The following is a 14,837-nucleotide window of genomic DNA, read 5'->3' on the forward strand; positions in this document are numbered from 1 at the left end:
CCAGAGAGGAGTGAGGAGTTGAGGAGGGAGGAGATGAAGGGGAGAAGATCAGGAGCGGTCGCTTGGAGGAGACGAGAAGGGAGAGGGTCCAGTGCACACATTGTAGGTTTGTGACGTAGGAGGAGAGTGGAAACTTCAGAGTCCGAGAGAGGTGAGAATGAAAACAAGGAAGCTTAGCCGGTGGGAGGTTTGGAGAGGAGGGGGGACTGTTGAAGAGCTTGCGGATGTCTGAAATCTTGGAGGAGAAGAAGGAGGCAAAATCATCAGCAGTGAGAGATGAGGGAGGAGGGGGGGCGCAAGGAGGGAGAAGAAGGTGGAGTAGAGTTTGTGGGGGTTGTTGACAGTGGATTCAAAGAGTGATTGGAAGTAAGACTTCTTGGCTGAGGTGAGTGAGGACGAGGATGTGGACAGTAGGGAGCGGTAGACTTCGAGGGCAGCTGGGAGTTTGGTCCTTTTCCACTTCTGTTCAGCGGCATACAGACTAGTTCGGGTTGAGCGGAGAACAGCAGAGAGCCAAGGCTGAGGAGGGGAGGGATGGGCAGGATGAGACGTGAGAGGACAGAGAGAGTCAAGGGAGGAGGTGAGGGAGGAGAACAAAGAGGAGGTAGCACAGTTGACAGATAGATGGGGAAAACAGTCAATGGAAGGTAAGAGAGTGAGGGCAGTGGAAGCAAGGGTGGAGGGGGAGACAGAGCGGAGATTACGGTGGAAGGTGACAGAGGGAGTGGGTGGGGTGGGGAGGGAGTGGAGGGAAAGAGAGAAGGAGTGGTGGTCTGAGATGTCCATGGGTGTCACAGAGAGTGTCGAAGGGGAGCAGTCTCTAGAGAAGATGAGGTCTAGCTGGCGGCCTGCCCCATGAGTGGGGGGAGACGGGGAGAGAGAGAAGTTAAAGGAGTGAAGGAGAGGAAGAAATCCAGCACAGTGGGAAGAATTGGAGAGGTGGATGTTGAAGTCTCCCAGGAGGATGGTAGGGGAGGATAGCGAGGGGAGGGAGGAGAGAAGAAAGTCGAGTTCATCCAGGAAGGAGGCGAGTGGACCGGGATGACGGTAGAGAACTAGAAGGAAGAGGTGAGAGGGAGAGGTGAGTTCCACTGCATGGAATTCAAAGCTGTCGGTCGTGATAGAGGAGAGAGAGGGGGGGACAGAGAAGAGGAGAGAAGGGGAGAGCAGGAGCCCTGTTCCTCCTCCCCACCCGGTAAGACAAGGGGAGTGGGACAGGACAAATATAGAGGATAAGGCAGCAGGGGTGGTTGAGTTCTCAGGGGAGATCCATGTCTTGGTGAGAGTGAGGAAATCCAGAGAGTGGAGGGAGGCGAAGATGGAGATGAAGTCGGCCTTGTTGGAAGCTGAGTGGCAGTTCCACAGACCTCCAGAGAGGGGAGAGGAGGGGAGGGAGGAGGGAGGAGGAGGGGAGAGGCAGATAGATGAGGTTAGAGGGATTAGGGAAGCAATGGCATGCAGGTGCACGCCGAGAAGATGGAGAGAGCAGGACAGGAATCGGAGAGATTGTCATGGCTTCTTGCTGTTGCTTGTGTGGCGTCTCCTCGCAGTCTTCTCCTCGCTGGAGTCCCGCAGCTAGAGTCCCTGCCCTTTGGAGATAGGGCCCTTGTGAGTCCCACAGCTAGAGTCCCTGCCCTTTGGAGATGGGGCCCTTCAGAAGGGGGGGCACTGAAGGCTGCTGGTGCTGACTGCTGGCGCAGGGGTCCAGGGGGCTGTTAAATACATCACTTCACTGTGTTGCGTTGAATGACACAAGGCTGTGAGGATGGCCCTCCCTCCCACGCAGGACTGCTAATAGCACAATTAATGGCTGCTTTATATCTGAATACAGACAAAGACCTAGCCGGACACACGCAGTTATACTGAACAATAGCGCGTAGTAATGCTAAATAAATGCTAAATAATCACAGCCTACAATGTAACGCTTCTGATTTACAGAAAGGGCGTGTCGAGTGTGCTACATAAATTGCTAAATTAACTAACAAACAGTCGCTGCTCTTATTACAATACAGGTGCAAGATATACAATTCTTAGCTAAACAAGTAACCACGTAAACAAGAAACACAAGAGAAAAAGCGATACTTAACTGAGGCGAGTTAGTTGACTCCTCAGCTGGCTTGCCCGAGTGTCTGCTAGTCCCTTTAGTACCTCCTCCTCATTTATCCTGATCTCTCTTAGGGTTTGACTGGACTGGTTGTTAACCTGTGGCATGTTATCTGTTTTTTCTTTTGTAAAAACCTCTGTGAAATACTCATTTAGAACATTTGCCACATCTTGTTCGTTTTCCAAGATACTTCCATTTTTGCCCTTTATCTGTTTCACTTCCTCCTTTAGAAGAGAAAAAAACTTTAGTGCATTATACCCCCTCTCCTGTTCTGCCTCTCGAATCACTTTGCTCAGTTTTGTCCACATGCACGAGTCCTAAAATCCAATGGTTTTATGCATTACTTATTTATTTAGCAAATAAATAATGTATGCTATTTCAGGGTTTCAGGGCGTATTGTGTCATAACTTCCTTGGATAACAGAAACCATCAGATTTCGGTGCTTTGTAGGTTTTCCACTGTGTTTCTGCTATCCAGGAAGTTAAGACCACATTTCCTGAAACCCTGAAAGAGCACGCATGCTGACTTTGACATCTGCCATTATTTGGTAAATTATATTATAAAGTTTTAATAGTTGCTGATATGATAGATTCGAGCTGGGAAAGTGCTATTCATCTTCCTTATAGACTATAGCAACACGAAAAGAGGCATAAAACCACAGTTTTTCGAATGGTATGTGTTCCCCGTTAATTAGAATCTAATCATGCAAGCAGAGCATTCAGCTTCTGCTTGACACAATCTTTATGGACAGCACATATTTATTCTACGTCAGTGCAGATAAATATCTGATGGAACAAACCTGAAAATAATTTAAAACAGTGCACTTATTATAATACAAACATAAAAATACAGTTTGATCCTCTATATGTTTCCCACAGGTACACTGGCAGGTAATCTATTAAGCAAACACTGAGGAATATATGTACCATTACTCATAGGCTGACATTTAAATGATTATGCTTTCTTATCTTAAACATATTCATTTAAAAACAACCCCTGACTTTTTTTTTTTTATCTTAAGAATTAAGATGAGTTTCTAAATTGTTTTAAATACGCACATTTATGTTTTACTTAATTATTGTCTGTTCTCTGTTCTTATTGCCTGTTACTAATTTCTGAAACACATCCCAGATTACTGCAGCAAAACAAATACGCCATCTTTATATTAAATGAAAGGGTGCATTTTTCCTAAATTGACCTCATTTGATTTCTCTCAGTCAGTCTTGTTTACTGTTATTTCTAACTCATTCATTTCCAGTCTGTAGGCTTAGTAACTAAGCTACACATTCTTCAAGAGACATGGGTTTCTGAAGCTGGACTGAGGTAATATTATAATTCAGGTACTTATTACAATGAAGTGAACAGTTGTTATGTGCTACTTTTAATTATATGCTTGCACCCAGCTGTGGTACAAATTCAAATTCAGCTCTCAGATGTTTTCCCTTTTTATTCTACATTAAGTCAAATCAGAGGTATTTCTCTGTAACTTATAATTAAAAAGATTGTATCCTTATTTTTCTTCTCTTCTTCTCCCAATGTTTTTTTATATAATGAAAGAGTGAAGTTATTTCTCCAGTTCATGAGAAATATGTTTATGTTTAGAGCCATTTGGTAAGGTGATTTCATGGCTTTGTGCTCCAACATCCATTTTCCAAATTTGAATAAAAAGGAAATCCAACCTGTTATTTGCAGTTAATCATTCATACTACAGGAGCAGATTAGGTCAGATTTGTTGTGAAACCATAACTGTAACCATTATTATACCATACAGATCCTATATTACTTTAACTTCCTTTCTTTCTTCCCCAGTCTTTGGCACCAGTCCCTTATCCAATTGAAGTCAGAGAGAGCGCAGCTGGAAAGGGGTCAGATTTAGAAGAGTGAATTAACTAATCTTCTGATTAACCGAATAATGCTATGATTCTATTCATTTTCGCTTCCTGGCAATACTTGAAATCAAATTCAATTAGGCAATCATCTAATCAATCAATAAGGAACTACAGATGTCATGAATTTTGCATTTCTCATGGATCGGGCCCTGTGGAGTTCACCGGGGAATGAGAACGGACTGACTAGGCTTACATTCCTCACGCCAATGATCAATCTACTGCAGTAAGCCTGTTCTGAAGAAAAATTAAGTAATCAACACATCACCTGCAGATTAATTACTAAATATCCACTACAAAATAAGTAAATACATGCTGAGCTCAAGATTTGCACAACTACTGAATAAACAATCGATATCCCGGGGCCACAATCCTCCTTATGGTACATTAAGATATCTTGTTTACTTATTAAAGCTACAAAAGGAAGTATCGTTGTGCAAAAGCAGAGACAACCCGACCTCCATGAAAAAAGTTCTGATTCCCATCCTTCAAATTAATTAAACTGAGCGATTTCAGATCCAGAGCATGACGCAGAATGGAGTCTTTCTCATTCATAGCCAGTGTTTTGCTTTCAGGCAGGTGCTGAATATTCACCGAGGATTTAGAAACCAGCAGAAATAAAAATAGAGAATTCCTTTCCCACACAATGCATACATAACGTCTACATAACGTAACCCTGCTTCTGAGGTGAAAGATGTTTGTGGGACCCAAGATTAACTTCTCTCCTCCAATAGGTAGAGCTCAAAGGACTTTCTGGAACAAGGCTTCATTTTTATATGTGAGCAACATGTGGTTATGAATCACCCACAAACAAGTGTCCTTGCAAGCTGTGGAAAAAACAACAATGTAACAAAAGAAAACGTTATTTTTCTCTTGAGCAGCATCCTGAATTATTATATTTTTGGTTTCTTGAGCAGCCCCAGCTTTCATCTGGCACTGTGACTCCCCTGAAAGAGCAGAATGGAGAATACCCACATCAAGGGGAGCTGAGTTGAACTGAGAAACATCTTGTGACGCCCAGCTTTTGCAGATGATGACGTAGAAGCGATAATGCACACTGGCACCTTGGTGAATGAGAGGCTTTGAAATGTCTCATACCAAAGGCTCAGGCTGCTTTGTGAAGTTTTATTTCCAACTCCACTGACAATAAACATGTATCTATATATCCATATTTACAAACATACATGTATATGTTTGATCTGATTAGGCCAATAGCTGACATTAATTGTGTGTGTGTGTGTAATTGTAATAAAATAATAAATATGTATGAAAATAAAACAAATAAAGTATATCATCATCAACAGCCTATATCTATTCACTGCTGTCTGAAGCCCTGCCCCAAGATATTTCCACTTGCGTCAATCTGTAGCTGCCTTTTTTTTTTCATGTCACACTTACAAAATGTATTATTTAATCTTCCCAGCTTTTATGTAGTCATCTTCTAGGTATTTTTTCATCTCTCGGGATCTTCCTTTCCCCATCTTTGATCTGTTCTTCTTGCAGTGTATCCGGCCCATTGCCTTTTGAACTTTTTCTCTTTTTCAATGATGTCACAGATTTATTTTTCTATCTCTTGTTATTCCAAGCATACATCTTTCCTTGCTTCTTTATGTTGTTCCAGGTTTCTGTTACATTTTTGCATTTAATGACGAGGTTTCACAGCCATAAGTGAGCACTGGTAATATGTATTAATCAAATACTTTTTACTACAAATGGGGGGTAGATTTCCTTTCAACAACGTTCCGTTTCTTCCAAATGCACTTCACCCTATTTTCACTCTTCTTTTGACTTCTTCCATAATATATCCATCTGCGCGGATTAAACATGACTTGTTTTTACTCAAGTAAGAAACTAATTTTACTCATTTTAAGTCCAGTTTTCTTTCATGCATCTGAGAGTTCTTGAATTTGAAGCTGCTTTGAATTCGAATCAATTAAAATAAGCTCTGTTGAACTTGATTCCTTTTTCTTCCCGGTCCAAATTCAAACACTTCTTCAAGATTTGCCATGATGAGTTTTGGAGATTGTGCTTACATGACGTAGTTCTTTGTGGATCTTGATCTCTTGGTGGAGTCAGATATATTTAATTCAAGTTATATAGGTTTCCTCAATGTTTTGATATCTTAGAGCTCTGATGACTGAGTTTGTATGTATTGAATCAAATGGTGTCTCATAGTCAACAAAGCCCAGGCACAGAGCAAGCCCATATTTTCTGCATCTTTCCAATACTTCTCATATAACTTGATATGATCCATTGTGTTATATCCATTCCTAAATCATGCAAATGTATCTATTTGTTTGTTTGTCTGTTTGTTTATATACATACATATAAGCATACTAGTTTGAACTGGCATAACTACTTGATGAAGATAAGGAATCGACACATCCAACACACACACAAATGAAGTCAGTACCAACCAGCTGATACTGACATGCCTTGAAGTCACAGAGAGTCTAATAGACTATAAGACACACTTTTGAAGCCTCAATCTGGTGGAAGCTTTGAAGATTCTTCCCATGTTCTGGGGGCAAAAATAATATCTTTGAGGACTGGCAACACACTTCCCTACCCTGTGTGTTTATGTAATAGCTACGAAGACAAACAAAGTGTGTCTTCTGCTGCTGCCAGTGTAAACGAGACCTCTGATTTGACCAACCATGAAACCTTTGCAGGGTCTTCTAAAATTGCTTCCACTTGTGGGCGTTTTATTTTGCAAATATGTTCTCTTCATAGTCTCTTTATCATGGCATCTCGGCATATTGGCCTAAGAGCTACAATTTGATGTTTGACTTTAAGCATAGGCAACCGTGTTAAATTCAGTTCACGTCATAAAGGACTTTGATCTTCCCAGGATATGTGTAACTGAATTGTCTGTTAATTACATAAATGACCGATGAAGATATTGTTAGGAATAAGCTAGAGCAAAGGCTTACAATGTAAGGGGTTGTATTCTGTAATATTATACACAAAAGCTTATTTCTCCTGGACATACATTTTGATTAATATGATCAAAGTGGGAATCAGCAAACAATTCATTATCTATCAATCAATCAATGGTACTGGACTAAAAACGTATTCGTTAAACTTTACAAAAATTACATATGCTTTCAGTATAATCCTCCTTCTGTCAGCTGCAAAGTCACCACATTTTACAGTTATATATAAACTGTTCTAAGGTTTTGCTAATTGTGAGATTCCTGCAATACTAATAAAGATTGTTTAAGTGTTTATTTTGTTTCTTTGGAATTACTACTAGAAAGAACACACAGTGGAATGAATTACATTTTCATAAAAATAATGAATTTGCAGTATGTCTGAGAAAGCAGAGTTCAATTAGACCAATCTAACAATTACAAATAACATGTTCCATTTGGTGAAAGGATCCCTTGACTAAAAGCCACCATCTATCTTAATGCATTAGCCAGGTCACTTGAAAATTGCATATTTTACAGTTTAATTTACTTTTAAGCAGCTCATAGAGTAATGCATATACAGAGTTGCAGTCTTCAGTTCATACACTTCATTCCATCAATGTTATTCTGCGATTCAGCTGGTTTAATATTGTTCATTTAACTAGATTTATCAATCAGAGTTTGTTGAACCCAGCATTCAGAAAACAGTAAAGACAAGGGTTGAGTAAACTTATGCTAGTGACCCCTGTAAATGCACGTCATTCCTTCACCTCTGAAATAGCTCTAAATTAAGACGTTTTCCTATTATTTTGCAGGATACCGCGAAATGAATACATGCTTTCGTCATGTCTAGACTCAATTACTGTAATCCAATACTCGCAGGCAGTGCTAACTGTGTTATCTGTTATCTTCAGCTCGTCCAAAATGATGTTGCTAGGATTTTAGGACAATTCTCCTGCCCCCCCAGGAACCCCAGGAACCCCAGGAAATGTATTTTCTACTACATCCTGTAGTTTTTGCTTTTATCTCCGTGCTTAATATTTGTACTTTATTTTTTGTATTAATAATGTATGCTTGCTTGATTTCAGTGTAAAGTCTTCTGTGGAAACTGTGAAAGGCGCTATATGAAACAAAGGTTGATTGGTTCATTGATTGATTGACCTCTTGGAACCGGATGTTTTGCTACACCAGACACAATGTAAAGGTCTGAAGTCCGCTGTTAATTCATCATATGACAATTCAAGAGCGCTGCAGGTAGGCCAGAGACACACAAGTCCTTCTTGAGGTGCACATCGGCTGGAGGCTTCAAAAAGTTTGCATTTGTCGCCACCCTGTGGCCACTTCCAGCAAAGACACAACAAGAGTAGTCGAATCACTTCTTTATATTGGACACAATGCAATCCAGATTGAGAAATGAGGTCATTATTATGCCACAAATTCAAATAACCCCCCAAAATGTAAAGATGGCTAAATATTACTAACATTGATATTCGTGTTTTCCGTACTTATTTTCGATCATCAAGTAAACATTTGAATATGTTTATTATTTTAAATATTTAATTAATTTACTGTTCCACCCTAGATAAAACAATATTAATAATACGTTCGTTTATTATACTTTTAATAATAATAATAATAATAAAAACAGACAGGCTCCCGGAAGCACATGGCACATTTAAAGCTTGAATCAGCTGCTCTGACACTAATTGATTTCGCTGGGAGTCAGGATGGCGTCTGCAGTAGTTCAATCGGTATGACTTTAAAAATGCGGCTCCTAAATGTGCTGTTGCGCTTTGAAACTGGCATTTTTAGGACGGAACTCAAGTTTGCATGTTTTTTTTCCCCCCCAATTATATTCACATTTATACAGTTACTGTTAGGTAAGAAACTTCGCATTTCAATTGTTTTGGTACATAACAACACTTTGCACTGAACTGTTTTGCACACCGTGTTTAGTTTTTTTTTATTTTTATTTTTAATATGTAGGAGGCCATTGTCGTAAATGTGACTTCAGTTTTAGGACACACGCAGATTTTGACTTTTTAAGACGTTTTAAGCTCGTTTTGTGAAGGGGGTGTGGGCATGCGCAGAGGGTTCGAGCTTCCATTAGATTGCATTGTTTGTTGTTGTCATCCAGCTGAGTCTGCCTTCAAGACGGGATGTGGAGCAGAAGACCACCAAGAAAAGCGGAAAAGAGACCCCCGCTTTGTTGGAGAGACATGTGAAGCACCCCTTGCAACATAGGTTGGAGTTTGTAATGTGGGCCCTTGCATTCCTGCTTCCCTTGTTTTAATTTGCTTCAAACATTGTGGTGAATCAGGTTGCTGGAAGTATATTGTATTGGTTTTTTTTGGGGGGGGGTGGGAACTTCAGACCTTTGCCATTCATTATTTTGCTCCCTGATGCCACATTAGCAGATTTCCTTAACAATGGCAGATGTTGAAAGCTGCCAAGGGCCAGGTGCCTCTTCTGTTGTAGTAAAGGCTGTCATTTTGGCAGAAAACCTCATGCATTACCTGCTGGCTAATGCAACCAGAGATCTTGCAGAGAAACCTCAATCTTGAAAGTCTGGAAGGAACACAAGAGGGGAGATTAATGCCAGGATCACGATCAAATCCAATACAAATTAGTCCTCTAGCCTGCCTAAATGCCTCCTAGTGGCAATGCAGATTAGTCTATCTGCCTCCCACACATTGAGATGTGTGTATAATCCAGCTGTTTGCTGCTGTGGTGAAAAGGGCTTCAGAGTGGCGGAGGTCCTGCTTTGAAGTAACTTCAAGTATTTGAGTTTCCTTTAAGAAGTGGAACGGAGAAGGTATGCACTAAAGCTTAAGTGGGAATGATTTGGTTGGCTTTTTTTTTTTTTTTTTAATTGCTAAAGCAAGTGAGAATTGACCACAAAACTATGGAGGCTGTTCACTGAATTTCATCTCCAAATGCTTGTTAAATTGTTAGATTTAATTTAAGGATTTTTTTTTTTTTTTTTTTTTTTGTTGTGGGTTGTGCGTGTTCCCTTATTTGAACTGGCAAGTTTTTATTTTATTTATTTTTATTTCTTGCTTGTCCATTTGGGGCAGGTGGGCACTGTGGTTCTACAAGAATGACAAGAGCAAAACCTGGCAAGAAAACCTGAGCCTCATCACCAAGTTCGACACCGTGGAGGATTTCTGGGCGTGAGTAATCTTGATGTGAATCTTGGAACCCCGTTGCAATCTTCACTGCATAATGGCACTTCCATTTTCAGTCAATGGCAGACCGTGCCAAGTCCGATTTAAATCACCCTCAATTCACAACACCTCCTTAACCCGGTTCTATAGTAGATACAGAAGGAAATCTGCTTGAGTCTTGTGGTCTGCTTGCTATGTTATGTGTTGTATAAATAAGTATACCATTTGTCTCTGTATTTAATTCCTATTCTGAACATTGAAGGTTCCAATGAGAATGCAGAGTGATTAGTGTTTTTATGGAAGTAATTAGGTTTTTGCACATCATATTGTGGACCCTTTATTCAAGGTTAGCTGGTATGGTTATCGGCTGATATCCCACAGTGTTTACATTTCCTTTCTCCTAAATCGGCATGCCTGAATTCCATTCGTGTAACCTTCCTTTACATGGTTTAATTTGACATTCTTTCTCTAGGAACTAATATAGATGGATAGATATCAATGCAATGCTAAATGAAGCCCTGCACAAGATTCCACTTGCATCGATCTATAGCTTCCCTTTTTCATGTCACGCCTGCACATTTTTTCACCTTACCATCTTTTATGTGGTCATCTTCTAGGTCTTTTTTTTTTTTTTTAATCTCTTGGGATTAATTAGTTCGCCTCCTTTATCTGTCTTTGATCTGTTTTTTTTTTTTTTTTTTTTTGCAATGTGTCCGGCCAAATGCCAATGCGTGGATTCTTCTCGGATCCGTTAATTTATTTTTCTCTGGTTATTCCAAGCATATATCTTTTATTCAATTATAATGTATGTGATCTACATAAGAACATAAAGTTGACAATCAAGAGGAGGCCATTCGACCCCTCGTGCTCGTTTGGTGTTCATTAATATCTAAGTGATCCAAGGATCTTATCCAATCTATTTTTGAATGTTCCCAAATTGTCACTTCAGCCACATCGCTGGGGAGTTTGTTCAGATTGTGACGCCTCTCTGTGAATAAGTGTCTCCTGTTTTCCATCTTGAATGCTTTGAAGCCCAATTTCCATTTGTGTCCCCGGGTGCGTGTGTCCCTGCAGATCTGGAAAAGCTCCTCTGGTTTGATGTGGTCGATGCCTTTCATGATTTTGAAGACTTGAATCAAGTCCCCACGTAGTTTCCTCTGTTCAAGGGTGAAAAGGTTCAGTTCTGATCTATAAGCAACCTTCTCATTGTTAAATTAAGGCTGCCACCTGATAGTAAAGGCAAAGACCTTTATAATCCCATCTGAACAGTGTAAAATAAAAAATTAGGTTAGGTTTCAACTATTTGTCCTGTGTTTGTAAAATGTACAGTGTAAAGCAATTAGTTCTGTTGCATTGAATGTCAATCTGTGTTCCTGTCTAATGCAAACATTTTCCATTTTATACATATTTGTTTCTGAAGATTATATAACAATATCCAAGTGGCAAGCAAGCTGTCATCAGGCTGTGATTACTCCGTGTTTAAGGTAAATTAAGTTAAGATGCCTTCACTTATGGTCTGAAAATCACATGAGAAAACACCCAATCACAGAGCAGCATTTCTAAACATTCCTATTAATCTTACCATGTTTGTAAATGTCATCCGGTTCATAGAATTGTCAGGATAAAAAAAAAAAAAATTCAGGACACTTAGTGCTAGTGGGGCCAGTTTCACAGGATGTACATTGGTTTTCAATAGTTTCATTAAGTTTAACTACCATGAAAACAAAACAGATCAGCTAATGTAGGTCAGTTACAGTGGAAACTGGACCAAAACATTTTTAGATGCAGAAAAGGGAGGTTAATTGTTAGACTGAACGAATATATATATATATTATATAATTTGTTTTCATTATAAAGATGTCTAATCCTTACATGTTTGAATTATAATAATTAAATGGCTTGTGTGGAGGGGTGTCTCTTATTGTCTCAACTCTTTTCACGCAGTTTGGGCGAGATCTCTTGTACAGTAAGAGACCTTATTCACTTATATAACAGAGACCTGTGGGTTTTGACCAAAGATGTCATCCCACCTAAGTATGGATGTTCTGTAGATGAAACTGCTCTATTATGGACAGTATTTTCAGTTCCATCCTTTACAATTACAGATCGGGCAGTGGGAAGTTGGTAGAATAATTTAACATGTAGGAGGCAAATTACAGTGCAGTACTCTCCCAATTCCCTGCTTCAAGTGTTTAATGTACCGCTTTCGATTAGGAAATCTTCGATCCTCTGGAATAAAACTGAATATTCCACCGTCTACTGTAGAAAGTTAGAGCTTCGGCCTTCGTTTGAAGAATAATAAACATTTGAAGAGGTTGAACGGTAAATGGATGATCCTGTGTTGTGTGTTTGTGTGCTTGCAGGCAAGTAATTCTAATTGTTTCATGTAGGATGGAATTGAACCAATGTGGGAAGACCCGCAAAATAAGTGTGGCGGACGCTGGCTCATCACTCTATCCAAACAGCAGAGACACACTGAACTTGATCGTTTTTGGCTTGAAACTGTGAGTGGTCCCTCCTTTCAGCTTTGTAATCCCACTCACACTTAATACTAAAGCTAGTTCCAAATGTATAACTTCTAAGTTCAAAGACTACTACTCAATCTCCCAGTTCCATGTGCTACTCAAACGTTTAACTACGTGTCCGTGTGATATTGTGATCAGTACTATCTGGTTAATGGTTATTTGTCTTCCCCATAAATGTAAATTGTAAAGGTAATGACTTTATATGTTAAGAATTCCAAATTGTCTTGAAATTAAATGCAACATTTGTAAGACCATAAACATTGTTTAGAAGTCTCTTAATATATAATTGAGGTTGTTTTTCTAAAGCTGAATGCAAGCCAGAATACACATCTGTCCTTTTGTTACTCTGCTTAATTTAAGTTTACGAAACTTTTTTCACTAATTCCCCTTCGCAGCTCTTGTGTATTATAGGAGAGGGCTTTGATGTCTATAGTAGGGACGTGTGTGGTGCTGTCATTAATGTACGTGCAAAAGGTGATAAAATTGCCATCTGGACCACCAATGCAGAGAACAGAGAGGCGGTCACCTACATTGGGTAAGTCTGCTTTCGTGATGAAAACGGTTGGGTTTAAGCACATTTTAAATGCATATACTGGACAAATGTGTGTATTAATTCATTATTGTACAGCCAAAGTATTTGTTTTAGTAATTACTATTCAAAGGTGGCTGGTTGGAGGAAGGCAAATGGTATTACTTTCTATATCATTCAACAACATCTATTTATTTTCCAGATCCAAAAGGTTAAAAGTATGTCAACTGATTTTGACACTTTTTTTTTTTAAATCTATCTTTCCTGTTGGTTGGAACATTTAATAAAGTGTTTATTTCAGACGCAAGTACAAGGAAGGACTGGGCCTACCTATGAAGATCATCATTGGTTACCAAGCCCATGCTGATACTGCGACCAAGAGCAACTCGATAACCAAGAACAAATTTGTCGTCTGAGTGTTCGGGTTATTGCTACTGAACTACCTCTTTCTTTTTTTTTTCAGACCTGATATAAAGTTGATTTGACACAAAATATATCCCATAAATGGAGGATATTTCTGTGTACTTTCCTTTACTTTTTGTACAATACAGTATATTTGAAAGAAGACTATGTACTTGAGCTAACTTAATAAAATAATAAAAAGCTTCTAATAGGTCTGTTCCAGACTTCCGAAATTTAAGAATGTACTTTCTAATTTTGATGTTGCACTTAATGTGAAATTGCTCGATGGCAGTTACCTTCTGTATTAACTGTGCTGAGTGAATCTTTTGTTCTTGACTGAATGTAAATTCTGCTGTGTGAAACCAAGGCACTGGAAAGTAAAAGACGTACTGAATTCCTCTTGGTCTCATATGTAGGACTTTTTGCAATGTTTGTGTTCGTCTTATTTGTTTATATTCTGAATGTATAATGTAAATGACAGGAAGACTTAAAAAGTGAGAAGCACACTTTCTGCCCTTTATTGTGGTTGCCTTGGAAATTCTTGCTTTAAAAGGAAAAAAAATCCACATCTGTATTGCAGATTGATTATAAGTGATGCCAAGCTATTTATTAATGTACCTTTTTGTGGCTACCTCCTTCACTCTGCAATTATATTAACAAAGAATGTTTTTCTGCATGACAGACAGTGACAGCTTCACTTTATAACAGATTTAGCATGCAGATGAAAGGGGGGGGGGTTCACTGGAATCGGATCAATCCTACTGTGTAACTTGTTATTGTGGACTGAAGATCGGTAATTTGTTATTTTCTCTACATAAGAGATTTATCTTCTGGTTTCCTCAAAAATATATTGGAGTTGGTATCATATTCCCTAGTTTCAATTTATATGTTATTGGTTAAGGTTATAAAAATGATATTAAACCAGAAGGCACAATTTTAGTACTATGGCCATTAACTCACAAAGAATGGGTAAAGTAGTCAGACGAGCCATATGCATGCTCATACTTTATGATGAGCGTGCTTTTTAAAATGTTATTTGTCTCGTAAGGGGCAAACTATCACAACTGGGCTGTGTTCGATCAAATACAGCCGAGAAAGACTTCACCGCAAAGTAGGATGTTAAGCACATGTGGGCTCAGAATTAGAAATGTTTCTTTCCTACCTTGGTTGTCAACCGTTCTCTATAGTTTGATAACAGAATGGAGCATTATTTGACAAAACCAGTGTACCCATACATCTTTATATGACTCTTGGGACCATAATTAAAACCTTCATGACATTTTAATTGACTATAATCAACATCCCTATCTAT

The 14,837-nt window shown here is 39.1% G+C and overlaps 1 protein-coding gene across 1 annotated transcript; it reads left to right on the forward strand.

Moving 5' to 3' along the window:
- Window positions 1–8,583: 8,583 nt before the first annotated feature.
- On the forward strand, window positions 8,584–13,954 carry LOC136762961 (eukaryotic translation initiation factor 4E-1B). The gene is made up of 7 exons (XM_066716594.1): window positions 8,584–8,653; window positions 9,040–9,146; window positions 9,980–10,075; window positions 11,490–11,553; window positions 12,460–12,573; window positions 12,990–13,129; window positions 13,425–13,954. The coding sequence occupies exons 1-7, from the start codon at window positions 8,630–8,632 to the stop codon at window positions 13,537–13,539; spliced, it is 660 nt and encodes a 219-aa protein (XP_066572691.1). The 5' UTR covers window positions 8,584–8,629; the 3' UTR covers window positions 13,540–13,954.
- The last annotated feature ends 883 nt before the right edge of the window (window positions 13,955–14,837 follow it).

Source organism: Amia ocellicauda, chromosome 11 (assembly GCF_036373705.1).
Source record: "Amia ocellicauda isolate fAmiCal2 chromosome 11, fAmiCal2.hap1, whole genome shotgun sequence".
NCBI lineage: Eukaryota > Metazoa > Chordata > Actinopteri > Amiiformes > Amiidae > Amia > Amia ocellicauda.

Coding starts and splice junctions, on each gene's coding strand:
- LOC136762961 (XM_066716594.1), top strand. CDS start 8,630: ATGGCGTCTGCAGTAGTTCAATCG. Junction 12,574..12,989: donor ATCGTTTTTGGCTTGAAACT/GTGAGTGGTCCC, acceptor TCCCCTTCGCAG/CTCTTGTGTATTATAGGAGA. Junction 13,130..13,424: donor GAGGCGGTCACCTACATTGG/GTAAGTCTGCTT, acceptor TGTTTATTTCAG/ACGCAAGTACAAGGAAGGAC.